We start from the raw sequence: 16078 nt of genomic DNA on the forward strand, positions 1-16078 counted from the left end.
TGGAAAGTATCATACGTTAAATTCAGAATCGATGTTGTTGATATTTCAGTGCATTTCCCATTAGGGGGCAAGATTGGGAAAGATTATTACCCATGTAGAGTCGTCAATCATGATGCTCTCATTTTGCCTGAAAGAAAGCTTCGATCATTTCTTTACTTTATTCTCTTGTAGGTGTTGCTTACTGAAAAGCAATAAGCTAAAAAGGCTGAATCGTTTGCAACCCGTTGTCACCAGTAACTCAGAGCATTTACAAGTACGAAAAAACTCTGAGAAAGTCATAATTGGATTCTGTGTTTACATTTAACTGTGTGTTGTCGCCTGAAATATGACAAGTGCCACTGATTAGATTCTAAGAAAAAAAAGTAAACATTTAAAATTCTTAACTCTAGCATTTGTAAATGAAGAAAACGAGCAGACATCGTTTTTCGCTCCAATAATTAAAAAAAAAATTTAAAAATTGACGTTTTACTTTTTTACACCACGCGAAACTCCGGCAGAAGAGCGAAATTTATTTTCAAGTGCTTTTTTCTTTTACTCGCGCGCGCGATGAACTTCGCCGCAGAGAAGGGACCGTTCGAAGTCTAATTTCAATGAATTTTAGGCACATCTATTGTAAATTGCAGATTATAGAGTTACAGGCTGATTAGATGTGAATCTTGAAATTTCTCTGACATTTTGTATTCATGTAGAAATCATTAAATTTTGAACACAGCATCAAAGTGTAATTTATGCCTACCATTCTTATTTCGAATAATTAGGAATTTGTAAGTGAATATCTACAAAAGAGAACCCCTGTTAGGTGAAAGCTTATGACGTACTAAAAGAAGAATAACAACAAGATATAACCTTTTTCCGTCTATGATGTTTTCATGTCTAAAATTTCATAATCCTGAATATCGGTCAGAAATTTCTTTATCATTATCGAAAAAAAAGAAACAAATATTTTAATAAAAAAGAAGAACAGCAACAAAAATAAAAAATAATAAAGAACACACACACACAAAGTTAAAGAGAGAGAAAACCCAAAGATCAAGTTGAAAGCATCTGGCCAATTAACGTAAGAATCATTTCAATCAAAACTGTCAAAATGTAAGCGTTTGTATGTACCAACATGGATAAAATCCGATTTTAATCGAAAGCCTGTAGTAGCCTTAAAGCAAAGCAACAAGATGGCTGTAACATTCATCAAATTAACAGTATTTTTTTTTCTGGTTGATTTAGCTTTCACTAAAACTTGTGATACGCTTTTTGGAAACCCAACCCAAGCAAGGAATCAAGATCGAATTTTTGCAGGAAAGCGCATTTCGTCAGAGTTGAGTCCAGCATTTGTACCTCATGGCATATTCACCATTATGGGATGCCTAGACAGTTGTTTACGGTTTGATCATTGCGTCTCATTTGATTTCATGCAATCCTCAGCGCCTAACGGGAAGATCTGTAGGATTTACGACGGTAATCAACACACGGTGCGTTTAGTGCCGGAGCGCGATTGGATCCACTTCAACGTGAGTTCTGCATATTTAAGAAAGGTAAGTTGAATTGTAAAATTACATTTAGGAAAAGAACAAAAAACATTGACTTTTGAATAATACTTCGCCAGGATTTAAATGACAATTGCAAGATCTGAAGTCCTTTCACGGCCATCTAAGACATTTTTTTTGTGAATCTCCCCGTCATTAAACGTTCCTAATAAAATTTAACAACTCCCATCACGTGTAAGCAGATTTGCATCGGTCCCATATTTCCATGCCACAACCCATGAGTGTTTGGAATTTATTTACAACCTGTATTTACATTGTATCTAGATCGTTTTATTTTGATTGGCATTTCTCTACATTATCATGCTCTTACATTTACGCTTGGCGTGTGGTCTGACATCCATAAAGATCCAAAATGTTAGAAAATAATACATTAGGTATAAATTTTTGATTCAATCGTTCTGGTACGTTCAAAATTTCAAAAAGAATGCTTCGCAACTCGTAGAAGTCCGTTTTATTTCTAGAGAGATACGTAATTTTATCGTAATAACTATTTGGCTGCGTTCGACGCTTACTATTCATGTCAATTTCCATTCCCGCGCGCGCTGGTTTTATGATATTCCACGGGTATCCGGATCACAGGCTAAGTGTAGTGACTGAGCGGGTTAGCTCGCTGCGATTCGAGTGTCATAGGGAAGATATGCGAATAAATTTCACCCGTTTGATTGAACTATTTATCAAACTAAATCCATCTCTACAAATCAGAACTGTGAGGCACGTCACCCTTCGTTACTTGCATGTTTATAGCCTAGTCTCGCAACTGCTTGGCCGAGGAAGGTGTGGGAACCAGACAAATTTTAGCCTGGAAGTTTTTAAACGCCGCAGGAAAAAAAAATAAAAAAATAAAAAAATAAAATCCAGTCCAGAGCTAGATCGATCGCACTTTACTAATCTATGATTATTGAAAAATAATCACAAAACAAGCCTGCAGCAGCCCAAAACTATGTGCATGCCCCACTTTCATATCGTCCTCCAGATACCAGAATGACCACCATTCAAAGGTAAAACCAAAAACTTGGAAGAAAAAAAACAAAAAAAAACAAAAAAAAACAAACAAAGCAAAAATCTGGAGAGAAGATGATTCGATCAATCTATCACGGTGGAGCTGTAATGAACAATCTAAACATCTAAAAGAAATATTTGTCCAAGTTGCGCTTCATTTGTGGGCCGACAGTTATCACCCAAATCCCTGTTCAGTTCAGTTCAAGGGTAGGATTTTCGTCGAGTTAGCTAGACTGCTTGCAAAATCGCTTTTTGAAAAAATTGAGAAGAAACAAAAACATATAACTAGAAAGGAGTGAAGCAGTGAACTGAAAAAGTGAAGCAGTGAACTGAAAACAAAGGTTTACCTTTTCAATTTTTTGGGAGCTGATGTCGAAATGAATCCAGTTGTTGAGTCCAGCATTTGTGTCCTCCTTTTTTTCAGTAGATTTGGAAATCTGGTATATCTTATAAGCCAACATGTTTCTGTTAAAGTTTTGTCCTATCTGAAAGCCGTCGCAAAGAGGATTCCTCAAGCATATTTCATGAAAATCCATCTTGGTGAAAACAAACTGCTTTGGAAGCGACGCAGTTGTACTAGACGGCACCCTTTCTTGTCGTCGTTGCCTTCCTAAGATGTCTCGAAAAGATTCATACACATCTCGGCATGGGTTAACCAGATTATTAATGGAAAAAACCGAACAGATCACAACTACAGCTGTTGCAAGGTATAATTTTTCCATTTGCCAAGGCGGTCAGAATTCTACAAAAACCACTCGATGAGTTCAATGTGAGCAAATAGCACTTATTTGTCCAAACACGGATTTTCTCCCTTACGTTTTCCATTTGTTCGCCGGATATTTCAATATCTTTTTGTCAGGTTTAAATCAACAGATGGAAATTAAGGGATTAAAGCATAATAGCCTTCAGTTGCAAATTAAAAAAGACTCTCGGCACCTTTGTTTGGTTTTGTATTACTTCTTGTATGTTCAATACAGGGCATTATAGACTAAATCAGGTCAGACTGCCAAAAAAATATTTTTCACAGGAAGGATTTTTTTTCAAAGCTGCCTTTTTGTTTTTTTGTTTTGTTTTGTTTTGTTTTGTTTTTTATTTCACGAGTTTCTTCTGACAAAACCCTTAGTTAACATGTAATCTAGGTAAATTAATATTCATTTCAACAGGTTAAGAGATAGTTTTCACTTGACAATCATCGCTGTTATTGCACTAAGCCTTACAACTAATTCGTTCTATTTAACAGACACTTTTGTCAAAACGCAACTAGCAGCGGCTCATTAGTAAAAAGAGCTAAGTATTCTAATATTATCGGGTGATTATGAATCCTATACCACCTACGCTTTCAGGAAGGCTAAAATATTCTCATTTAAGACAAAGTGTCGGGTCATTTGATCAAATTGATTTAACTGTATATTCCTAAGTCAACAGTTTGGTCTTATCTGCAAAGCCTAACCAAGTTTAGTCTAAAGCTTTTGTATCTGAAATATCCACCACATTACGAGGGAAGCACAAAATCACTTGTCTACACATCAGTTTTCCTAGGCGGGTATCTAGATCTCCAAACATCTCGAAATGCAGAAGTTTAAGACTGGCTTCTGGAAAGTACCCTGGCTTTTTTTGCTTTGTTTCATGTTATCAATTCAAATATTCAAATCCTGTGATCAGAATGGATTCTTAGAATTTCAAGAAATCATTGATAACAAGACAATCGATGGATATCTACTGGCAAACACGAACACGGTTATTTTTGAAAAAGATGTATTTACCAACCTACAGTGTTTAGATCTTTGCTTAAGAACTAAGCAGTGCGCATCTATTGATGTCAAAAAGAAGAACACAAAGAGAAGCTGCAGAGTAAATCGCGTAGCTCCAAAATATTTTATCGCAGAAAACGACGACTGGACTCATATAAATATAAGCTCAAAGGCGTTAGAGGAGGTAAGCGTCAGTATGTGCTAATCTGAGGAATGTTTTTTGAGGAAAATGAAATACGTACGCTCATTGGAACCTAATATTGGAATCACGTTTTAACTTCGAAAGATATCTTTGATTTGTAGAGCTGACAAAATACTCGAAACGCAGAAACCCAGAAAGAAAATCATAGTCCATTACAAATCTGAGGTAGCTTTTAATTCAAAGCCATTTCGAGAACTTCCCGGTTGAGCCTGATGTTTCTTTTTCATTCTGAATTTTCACAATCACCTCAATGGTATTTTGCCATAGACAATTTTTCTATGGCATCTTTATTTCCTGATTTAAGTACATTATTTTCATAATTGCTTTTAAAGAACACAAAAGGTTGGACTTAAATGTATTTCATCGCAGAATTCAATATCATCCACATTATTAAAAAAAAAACCAAACCAATGTCTCTGCGAAAATTAAATCAAAATTTATGTTCCACGAATTTATTCCAAGTCTTAGTTTTGCTTCGCCTTAATTCACACAGTGGTTAGCGCGGGCAACTTTAATTTCACAACATCATAAGCACCTCATTGAGTTATCGAATCTGCTGAACTTTTTTCTCCTTCTTGTCTTTATTAACTTTACAACAGCAATATTTCTTAAAATCCCTGGTTTTGGGATTAAAATATTTATCATCTTATATTTTATTTTTCACGAATATCCTTTTGTTGTTTTATTTTCCAAATACACATATATAAGTTAGCCATATTTTCTATATTCTTAGAGACTGATAGTTTGTATTCACTAGGATGAAATGTAACTTGGGAAAATTTGGCTTGGAAAGTTTCAACTGCTGTTTCTGCTTTTTTATAGGCTCATTCTCAATTAAAAAATATAGGTTTTTTCATATATGTTCGTAAGCAGCATAACGAAGCTATGTTAATGATTTCATCCTCTTTGGTTAGATAATTTGGCTAAGAAAGTTTCACCTGCTGTTTCTGCTTTTTTATAGGCTCATTCTCAATTAAATAATATAAGTTTTTTCAAATATGTTCGTAAGCAGCATAACGAAGCTATGTTGATGATTTCATCCTCTTTGGTTAGATAATTTGGCTAAGAAAGTTTCACCTGCTGTTTCTGCTTTTTTATAGGCTCATTCTCAATTAAATAATATAAGTTTTTTCAAATATGTTCGTAAGCAGCATAACGAAGCTATGTTGATGATTTCATCCTCTTTGGTTAGATAATTTGGCTAAGAAAGTTTCACCTGCTGTTTCTGCTTTTTTATAGGCTCATTCTCAATTAAATAATATTAGTTTTTTCATATATGTTCGTTAGCAGCATAACGAAGCTATGTTAATGATCTGATCCTTTTTGGTTAGAATATTTGGCTTGGAAATTTTCACCTGCTGTTTCTGCTTTTTTATAGGCTCATTCTCAATGAAATAATATAGGTTTTTTCATATATGTTCGTAAGCAGCATTACGAAGCTATGTTAATGATCTCGTCCTCTTTGGTTAAACAGGAACTTATAAGACTGCTAATGAGAGAAAGTAAACTTTTATCTGTTTTATTTAAAAAATGTTTGCAAAGGGAGCTGGCAAAGCATGCAGTTCTCAGTTGCAGAGCAAAATGATATCTAATAAAAAAGGCTTTGATAGTTTTATTTAGGAAAATTTATATTGCCTGAATCAGATGTTCTTATGTTCCAGATTCTTGCGACGGCAGAAGAGGAATGTAAAGGGATAGAGACAGGTACTCTCAGTAACGTTGAAAAATACTGAATACTCAGAAATTATTACCAAACACTTCCTAGGTACCTGGAGACTCCGGTTGATCGGGTTTGAGAAAGACAAGTAGGGAGCTTGTATTTTTGCTGAAAGGAAAATGCAAAGAGTGAAAACTACCTCACTTTGCAGTTCGTGATTACGAACACCGGACAGGCAAAAGAGGCATTTGTCTTTTATTAAGGCCATTTCTTCATATCATTGAGTAGTTTGGAAGAAGGTTAAAAATCGTTCATGAGCTGTGAACTAAAATATTATTATTACAACATTTAAAGTTTTTCTCAGCATACAGAGAGGTGACAGAGGACCCCTCTACATCTGATTTTTCTTTTGGATTCTAAGAGCAACAATCATGGTTGCGTCCTGTTTACTAGGACAATGGTACTAACAGTAACTGCAAAATGAAAAGGTGACAAAAGAAGAGTGAGTTGCTTTGATAAAAATAGAAAAAAACTTGGCGCTAGGGACCGGTCATTACCGTAGGGAGGAGGAGGAGGTAAGAAGATTTTGATAGTGTCACAATAAAATAATTAAATTACCTGATCTCCCCTCCGTTCCCACCTGGAAGCCATGCGACCCCAAATATTCTCCGAACCTCCCCTCGCCCACCCCCCCGCCCCCCTATAACTAATTACTGAAAACGGATCGGATTTATGAACTTGTTACGCACAAGGTCTTACTTGGATAAAGAGAGGATTTGGTCGAACCTGACAAGGAAGCTATTATGAAATAAGATGTGTCACTAGCAATGGCACAGCACTTATTAGAATGAAAAATGATATACAATTGGTATCAACTATGTGTTTTGCAGATGAAACGAGTTCCACGTTAGAATCATCATTACAAACGCACATCAACGTGACAATGGATGAGTATTGCCAGACCACAGCTTTAACTGTCCAGTCATGTGCCAAGAAGAAGAGGCAGGGAAACTGCAGTGGAGCCTGGAAGGCTCAGGATCTTGCAGATGGATGGTGCTGTGTTGACCCACACAGTCCGAGTGACCACTGTTGTTGTCCTATTCCACAATAGATATCTTACTTCATGCCATGGTTTGGAGCCATTCTTAGAGACTGCTTTAGGATACTTACACACTGCTGTAACGTTAAATGATAACACGCAAAGCATTGCTATGGAATTTTAAATGCTCTTTTCTCTTTGTGAACAGATGGAATTACTTTCATACATCTCTGTTTCGAAGGATTCATTTGCTTACCAAAACAAGTTCCATCGAAGCTGAAAGAGACCCAAAATCGAAAGAGGTCCATGCCATTTGTCAGTACATAGCCGCAGCTAATATTGTAAAACTCATTTTAGCTACAAGTTTACACCCTAGATATTTTTCGTCCAATGTCACGGGCGTGGGAAAAAAAAATTCTGAGCTCCCAGGAGGAATCGTGCCTTACACCCTCGCATTCCGTGCTCCGATGCTCTACCATTTAGCCGCAACAACTATACAGACTCCATAATGAGCAGTAAATGACTTACCGTCTTTCTTATTCAATTTACAAATTTGTACCTTTTTGTTTGAAAAGCTGAAAAAAAATTACCACGAGCATGTTTACGTCGAATAACCCAACATTACCCTCCGCCCTAGCTTTCAAGGTGCAGACTGGTAAATGTCAACAGGAAATAATTCTCAAAATACTAAAATCAAGAAAACCCCATATGAAGACAACAACAAAAATTAGAAAAAAATTATGGAATTCTGAAGCAGAGGCCCAGGGGTGAGTTTTAAGCTAATGACGTCATCGTGTATAAGAGCCATTTTCTCGTCCTTCAGTCGTCCTTGAGTCATCTGGATTCACCTTGGTTGAAATGACTTTGATTCCAGAAAGACAATTTTACCAGCAATTCCAAAGCTTTTCTTTATTCAATAATAAGCATTTATGGATTTACTGGATGAATTCTACGCATTTATTTTGTTATTTTCGCTATTGCAGGACAAGGAAATATTTGCAATTGCTAACTGTCGCGATACATCCAGCTTACAATCTGATCTGGGCCTACTTGTTTAAAGGGCGGATTTAATGCTATTCAACCAGGATATATCGTTAGCGATCAGACAAGCGGGAAAAAAAATTAATAAAAAAAAGGAAGAACGTGCTACGCTATTGAACGGATAGGGCTTCCTCTTTTAGAAAGCGCCATCGACTCGTCAAACATACGGGGCCTGAAGAACAGGAAATTGATGTATCTACCCTATCGATAATCTATTTTAGAAAATAAAGGCAGAGACTGATACGAACCCCTAATTGGTTTCATAAATATTATTTAGAGTATCAAACTATGATCAAAGCCAATCTTCTCCAGGCAGAATGGAAGCTTGTTTTGAGGTTCTGAGTAGGAAATCTCCGCACACACCTCGATAGTAAAATATAAACACGTACGTGATGGCGCGACAGCAGCTGTCTCAAGAAAGAAGGAACCTCCAGAAAGTTAATAGGCAAAAGCTACTTTCTCCCTCTTTCTTTTTTTTTCTTAAGACTTGCTTTGTTTTTGGTTGTGTGAGAAAAACATCCTGTCAATTATTCTGGCATGGTGTTTGACAACTCAAGAAAGAACATATATTATTGTATCCAGCTAATTGTTTTTTACCTTTGAAATGATAATAGCTTGCTTTTTTCTCCCAAAATTTGAAAGCCTGTTGCGTAGTTTCTCTCTTAATTGATCGTAAAGTTTTTGGGTTCAGGTGAGCCTGCAGTGGTAAAATAAAAAATAAAAAATAAAAAAGAGCCCGCGAAAAGTGGGATGAAAACTTTGATGGCGGCAACACGCAAAACGCTGATTGGTTTTGCTTCTGGATTTTAATTGGTGTTAAGCAAATGCTGGCGTATGCTTTAATCCCTTTAATTTCCATCTGTTGGTTTAAACCTGACAAAAAGATATTGAAATATCCGGCGAACAAATGGAAAAAAGTACGTAGGAAAGTGCTATTTGTACACATTGAATTCATCGAATGGTTTCTGTAGAAGACTGATCGCCTTGGCAAATGGCGAAATTATACCTCGCAACGATTGTAGTTGTGGTCTTTTCGGCTGTTGTGATTAATAATCTGGTTAACCCATGCAGAAATGTGTATGAATCTTTTCGAGATATCTTAGGAAGGCATCGACGACAAGGAAGGGTGTCGTCTAATACAACTGTGTCGCTTCCAAGGCAGTTTGTTTTCACCAAGATGGAATGTCTTGAAAAATGTTTGAGGAATCCTCTTTGCGACAGCTTTGAGATGAGACAAAAATTTAAAGTTAACGACAAAAAGAACATGTGGGCATGTAATATATACCAGATTTCCAAATCTACTGAAAAAAAGGAGGACACAAACGCTGGACTCAACAACTGGATTCATTTCGACATCAGCTCTCATAAACTTGAAAAGGTAAGCCTTTATTTTTAGTTCCCTGCTTCCCCTTTCTAGTTATGTGTTTTCGTTTCTGCTCACATTTTTTCCTGTTTTTCTTGTTGTCTTTGTTATTTGTTTTCGTTTTCGTTTTATTGTTCTCTGCTCTTTTCTTCTTCATCCTACGAGAGAAAAATACATTGACAAGAAGCTACAACCGGGATGGTCTTTCCTATTTTCATTTTTCTATTTTCACCTTAACAAGTGAAAATCGTTTCCTTAGTAAATAATAATTCAGTTACCTATTCTTCAAAAGGTCACTTTTTTCCTTTTTTTTGTATGGAGGCACTCCATCCGATCACAAATTAACAACACTTAAGTTTCAGCACATTTGGGCATAAATTGGAGGATAAACAAAGAAACATATAATGATATTTTCAAAAGACTGGAGATCTCAAAAAATGTGACATCAGCCAAGATTAATTGTAATTGATATCAGAGATGTAAACACAAACATAATTGAATTTTACTTTCCGCCGGCATCCAGAAGAAAAAAGAAAATTAAAAAGAAAGAGGAAGAAATTTTATATGTCATGATAAAAATGTTAGGGTATTTGGAAAGGATTCATGAATAGAGCGGATTTCTTTTACCAAGAGATTAAAAACTGTTTATAATCTCTTGCTTTTTCCCGATTTCTTGTTTACTTTTTTTTCTTTTCTTTTCTTTTCTTTGTTTTATATACATGTGCGTTTATTTTTTATGGAGACAACGTTTTAACGTCTGATTGCAGCTTTTAAAGAAGCTGCAATTAGGCGTAATATAATACAAGTCATGAATATTCATGTGAATTTATCATTGTATCATACCACTATTGATGATAAAATACCAAGAGAATTTCCATTTTAACACCGTGAGTTTGCACTTACAATTTCTTTACTTCTAAGCCATGTTCGCTGACAATGCCTTTAAAATCGGTCGTTGGGATATGGAAATAAAAACAGAATAGTGATATTCCCTTTGCAACATAGACAGTACATATGATGCACGACCCTCGCAGTAGATAGCGCTATTTATGCAACAGCGAAAATCAGACCTGAAAAAAATCAGGCCTGTACGGGACTCGAACCACTGACCTCTGCGATACTAGTGCAGCGCTCTAGCAATTGAGCTTACAAGCCAGCTGGAAGCGGGCCGTTCAGTTGATTCATAATAAACCCGTGAAAGTGATAAATGAGATACAATGAATATATGAAGTTCATATATTTTGAACTGCAGTGTTAGATACGTATGATGCACGATCCTCGCAGTAAATAGCATTATCTATGCAATAGCGAAAATCAGACCTGAAAAAAAATCAGGCTTGTACAGGTCTGATTTTCGCTATTGCATAAATAGCGCTATCTACTGCGAGGATCGTGCATCATACGTATCTAATACCGCAGTTCAAAATATATGAACTTCATATATTCATTGTATCTCATTTATCACTTTCACGGGTTTATTACGAATCAACTTATCGACCTGCTTCCAGTTGGCTTGTTAGCTCAATTGGTAGAGCGCTGCACTAGTATCGCAGAGGTCTGTGCTTCGAGTCCCGTATAGGCCTGATTTTTTTTTTCTTTTCTTTTTTTTTTTTTTTTTTTTTTTTTTTCAGGTCTGATTTTCGCTATTGCATAAATAGCGCTATCTACTGCGAGGATTGTGCATCATACGTATCTAATACCGCAGTTCAAAATATATGAACTTCATATATTCATTGTATCTAATAAACAGTACACATGAAATATCTTTTAAAAAAACTTGTAGATTACATTTTGCGGACAGGCTATTCATTAAAATAATTTCTAAATTCTAATTAACACAAGGAAAACTGACTGGGTCGGCTAACTCCCCCACCCTTCCCCTCTTATCCTCCTTTTGGTCTTACTCACCCCCCATGCTCCACCCAACAGGGATGTCGATCGAAGACATAGACTTTCATTTGTGAAACTAAAAGGGAGACACCACTTACACCATAGAAACGTTTCCTAAATCACAGTGCTGGGAAAATTTAAAAGAAAAAAGAAAAGGCAAAAACGAAAAAATCTGTTGAGCTCCTAAAATCACAAAAGAGCACAATGGAATAGTTAGATCTGATAAATATGTGATACCACTAACGATGGAAGAAAATTCAAAACATGTCCAGTAGGGTGGAGGAACGGTGGATTGTAGTGTTCTCAGTCAATTTAGGCAGCTGTAAACTAAACATTTTTTAGTAAAAAAATTATAAATTAAAAACGAATAAACTGGAGAAGTTGCTCCTATTTTCATGCATCATTTTTTTAAATAAGACCTAGAAGTGTAAATATTGTTTTTACTGGTATTTTTACTAATATTCCTGCTTTTACTTGTATTTTAAGTATTTTCTTAAGCAGTCCTTTTTAGAATCGAATGGAGAACTCCTATTTTTATCGACTAATGGTTAAATGTAACCTAGATGTGTTAGAAGTATTTTTTAAATTTTTTTTCATATAAGAAATGTAGTCTTTTCTCTTTTGAATCAATAAGGAATATAGCTATCATTATTATTATTAAAGAGCGTCTATCGGAGGACTCACGCCACTTGCTAATATCCAGTTTTTCGAGCTTCATAATATTCTTTAGTTTTATATTCTACACAACGCACGAGTCATTTGCACGATTTTTAGTAGCTGCAACTGTTTAAACAGTTGTTAAAGCGTTCGCTTTGTGGGAGAAAAAAATTCCTTTGAGCATTCGGCCATAAGCATAGGCAAAAGAGTGAATCATTCATGGGTAACCATGAATTCGAGTAAATTCTGTTTTTATCTGTAGAAATGTTTAATTTGTTTTATCTTCAAGCTCCATGAATTTTCTGGGCAAGATTTCTTTTAAACCGTCATATGCCTACGTATATTTAAGCTTAGAATATTACAATCTATTTTAAATACCAATTTTTTACCACCGCTGCCATTACTGTCATTTGTTTTTATTTTATTGCAGATTCATAATCTCCGTCCTGATAAATCTCCAGATAAAACTTTTTATTTAGTTTGGAAATCAGCCAGTTCCATATTTATAAATTAAAAAAAAAAATTAGAAATCTAGGATTTAAAATAATTCTGGAATAATTTAAGCCACTGAGAATTTTTTTATCAGCGTTATGTGGGACGAATGAAATCTTCTTCAAGATGTTCATGTTTGAAGTGGTGCGTTATCTATTAGCTTTGAAAATTCATTCTACAAATTAAATAACAATACTTCAATGTGCTTTATTCAAAATATTATGCCGAGTTGAGTCATAAACAACCCATAAAAGGAAAAACATCAAATTTAACGTCACTTTGTTAATTATCTTCGTCCAAAGCTACAAAAACTTCATTTCCGCTGTCATTTAACTAACTTAGGAATTGAACCTTGAACTATGTTGTTCAAAGATTATTTTGCTTCTGTACTGCTGACCATGGTATGCCTAACATTTGATACCCCCTTACTAGGCTATTCCTGCCAAAATGCTTTTCAAAGCATCCTACAAACCCATCAGCAACGGGGTAAATTTCCTCGGAATAGTGCAGTCAAGTTATTAGGCGGGCGCGTTATTTCACAGATGGAGTGTCTTGATCTTTGTCTTCGAAATGCAAGGTGCGATTTCTTCGACATGAAACAAGTATATTCAGAGAATTCTACGAAGCATTGGATTTGCTCAGTTAAGCAACGGTTATCTGCCCCAGATACAGAACTCGTTTCATCGAGAGCGTGGTTTCATTTCAACATAAGCTCTCATAACCTTCAAGAGGTTAGTTCTTTACATTATAAAATACGGTTTTGTTCGACCATTGCATGAACGTTAATGATGTATCGTTTTTGCTCGGTGGATCTCACAATCGATTTCAACGCAAATCTCAAAAGGTATTTCATAATTATTGGGCACCAAATCCAGAGTATCAGATGCTTTCAAATCAGAAAATTTAGCACTGCAGGCAAACAGATTGAAAAATCTACCTCAAAACTGTTTCCTAACCCACATAAGATTAACTTCCATAGGTTTTCAATACTGAAAAAACAGAAAAAAAAGGTACGCGGAAAGGATTATGAAAGAGCTATAGCTGTCATATTTTTTTGTTTCATTTCAAAACCAATTTTCTCATTGAAATGAAATATTGTAAAGTTGTTTCCTAAATTTGCATTTCTGTAATATACATGATATAAGGTGCTCAGCTGCAGACAATTGGTCTCCCAGAACCAAATGCACAAAATGAACAACATGCAAGTCCACAAAAAAACACTCAATGTTTTCTTCAAAACAGACGCTTTTGATTCGATTAATGACTGTTTTACTAAACGGAAAGAATGTTTACCATTAACCTGCTGGTCTGCACACACATTCTAAATGATTCATTCGTCACGGAAGATTTCATTCAGAAGCTGACAGTTGGTGTGGAAATTGCAAAGGCGTCTAAAAAAACCCTATCTTTTTGTGAATTCAATGCAAAAATATATATCCGAGGCCATTAGCGGCGTTATATGGAGAAGATGAGAGTATCCTGCGGCAATCTAGGCATATCAAACAAATAATTAAAATAAAATGCCAAAAGCAACTTCCTCGTTGCTATGAAGCCAATTCAAATTTAAGTGAAAAGTTCACTAAAATTCATTCTTAATTAATCAAGTTAGACTTTTCATGATTGTTAGTGTCAACGCTCATAGACTTGATGATAACCGACCGAAGTTTTTTAAAAGAATTTTCCAGAAATATTGAGCGAATTTATGGAAATTTTTACTATGTCTAAAAAACCTAATTGACGTCCGGATGTTGCTTTGACTCGCCTAAAAGGGTGAAAATATGTCATACTGTCATCACTTGAAGTGGCACTGTAAGCAAATGGTTCAAAAGGTTCCTCGTTTGGTAAAGTTTTTTAACGCCATATCAGGATGTTAGCGGCAACCAATGGCTCTATGCCAATTTGCACTATCTGCATGAAATAAACATTAGTTACTATGAATTCACCAATCACTGGGGAAAAAGGGACTTTGTTAAAAGGAGATCTGCATGCAGCAAAGGAAGACCCTTTTTTTAATAGTCATGCCTTCATTGATGATAAACAACTTTGATAAAGTAATTGAAAGAGTTCGTGCATTTATTCTGGAGTCTTTCCAGATGTTGTTTTGTGACCGTTGGTTTAAACGACAAATGCAGTCGGGATAATTAACAACTGTTCACCAAAGTGTGGTTGTTAGTCAGGTGGATATTTATCGAGCCGCAAGTGGTTGTGTAAATATCCACCACTAGCCTCCGACATCAGGAGAGGGAGGGGAGGGGGGAGAGGCTGTTTTAGTGTATAGTACTAAAACAGTACGATGCTATTGCACAAAAAGATGATTTTAACTCATTTATTGATTCTGCAACTATTACAATATTTTTGAGTGCAAATCCCTCTGAGGTGAAAAGCAAAGGTTATCGGAGTTTTAGGAGACAATAAGAGCGCTCGATCCTTCAAGGCTTTCGACCGTTTCAGTATATGCTAAAAATAACTACCTGCCTAGACTAAGGCAATTTTAGAACGTTATTTTGGGGATACTAAATTCAGGTTACTGCTTTCACTTTCAGATTTTATTATCTTCGACTTCCACGTGCTAAATGAAGAATATCTGTATGTCTCTATCAAGCCCACTGGATCAGCAACACTTGATTTTTCAAGCAAAGATGGAAGTGGAAAAGAGCAAATGATTTATCAAGATAGAATCTAGAGACTTAGTTCCACTCTGACGGGCTTTATTTCAGAACAGTGATCTAAGATTATAACCTATTGGTGATAAAGTAGTCAGGATTTTCAAATGTGAAATTTGATGAGTAACATCAATTTATATTAAACGTCCAAAAAGCATTATAGGCAAGGCCTATAACTTTTCAAAGACACCACGTTCAAATTTAAACTTCTCCATTCTTTTCATAAAACGTAGCTAGTGTAAATGTCTGGACCGCAAGTTGAAGGTTCTGTGAAAAGAAAACAAAAAATGTTTCACTTTTTTTTAAATCAAAAATAAAATAGCAAGTATAAAAGGTGAGAGTAAAGGAAGTAATTGTCAGGTAGACCAGGATTTAAGCACTTTAGTTAGAAATGAGTAAGTATTTAATCAGTAAGTAATTGAAACGTTAACTTTATATTTCCATTTTGAATTTTTTTCTTCTGGCAAAAAAAGAATGGCGACATCAGGCCTTAAATTTGCATTCTGTTTAATTTTTCTTGTATCGGAAAGTTCCTTTTGCTGTGAGGCGCCTCACAGTGCTCTATCCAACCGCCAGAATATACTGAAACATCGTCAGAAGGTGGGACGTGTTCATTCAGGGACGAGAATGACTTACTAAATCGTGCGTAAAACGGTGGAATACCTTGACATCTGTTTACGAACTTCTAAGTGTGCTTCTTATGCTTTGAAACCAGCAAAGCATAAGCGCGGCACGCGCGCACGGACTGTTTGGATCTGTTTAATAAACAAAGAAGCAATTTTT

The 16078-nt window shown here is 35.6% G+C and overlaps 2 protein-coding genes across 4 annotated transcripts; both read left to right on the plus strand.

Moving 5' to 3' along the window:
- The first annotated feature begins 1123 nt into the window (after window positions 1-1123).
- LOC111325492 (uncharacterized) lies at window positions 1124-8484 on the plus strand. Of its 2 annotated transcripts, none has more exons than XM_022929313.2 (3): window positions 1124-1529; window positions 6155-6197; window positions 7041-8484. In XM_022929313.2, exons 1-3 carry the CDS (start codon window positions 1170-1172, stop codon window positions 7259-7261), a joined length of 624 nt encoding a protein of 207 aa, XP_022785048.1. In that variant the 5' UTR covers window positions 1124-1169; the 3' UTR covers window positions 7262-8484. The 2 variants fall into 2 exon arrangements, with proteins under 2 accessions (XP_022785048.1, XP_022785047.2); XM_022929312.2 differs by lacking the exon at window positions 1124-1529 and adding an exon at window positions 2088-4475.
- A 605-nt stretch (window positions 8485-9089) lies between these two features.
- LOC111325540 (uncharacterized) lies at window positions 9090-15796 on the plus strand. 2 transcript variants are annotated; one of them, XM_022929367.2, is made up of 2 exons: window positions 9090-9608; window positions 15176-15796. In XM_022929367.2, exons 1-2 carry the CDS (start codon window positions 9222-9224, stop codon window positions 15203-15205), a joined length of 417 nt encoding a protein of 138 aa, XP_022785102.2. In that variant the 5' UTR covers window positions 9090-9221; the 3' UTR covers window positions 15206-15796. The 2 variants fall into 2 exon arrangements, 1 of the variants encoding a protein (XP_022785102.2); XR_002694344.2 differs by lacking the exon at window positions 9090-9608 and adding an exon at window positions 12775-13363.
- Window positions 15797-16078: the final 282 nt, after the last annotated feature.

Source organism: Stylophora pistillata, chromosome 7 (assembly GCF_964205215.1).
Source record: "Stylophora pistillata chromosome 7, jaStyPist1.2, whole genome shotgun sequence".
Taxonomy (NCBI): Eukaryota; Metazoa; Cnidaria; class Anthozoa; order Scleractinia; family Pocilloporidae; genus Stylophora; species Stylophora pistillata.

What these genes read in the sequence shown, in the direction of transcription:
- LOC111325492 (XM_022929312.2), top strand. Translation starts at nt 4,110, where the DNA reads ATGCAGAAGTTTAAGACTGGCTTCTGGAAAGTACCCTGGCTTTTTTTG. An exon ending in GCTCAAAGGCGTTAGAGGAG is followed by an intron (nt 4,476 to 6,154) that starts GTAAGCGTCAGT and finishes CTTATGTTCCAG; the next exon opens with ATTCTTGCGACGGCAGAAGA. An exon ending in ATGTAAAGGGATAGAGACAG is followed by an intron (nt 6,198 to 7,040) that starts GTACTCTCAGTA and finishes TGTGTTTTGCAG; the next exon opens with ATGAAACGAGTTCCACGTTA.
- LOC111325540 (XM_022929367.2), top strand. Translation starts at nt 9,222, where the DNA reads ATGGCGAAATTATACCTCGCAACGATTGTAGTTGTGGTCTTTTCGGCT. An exon ending in GCTCTCATAAACTTGAAAAG is followed by an intron (nt 9,609 to 15,175) that starts GTAAGCCTTTAT and finishes TTTCACTTTCAG; the next exon opens with ATTTTATTATCTTCGACTTC.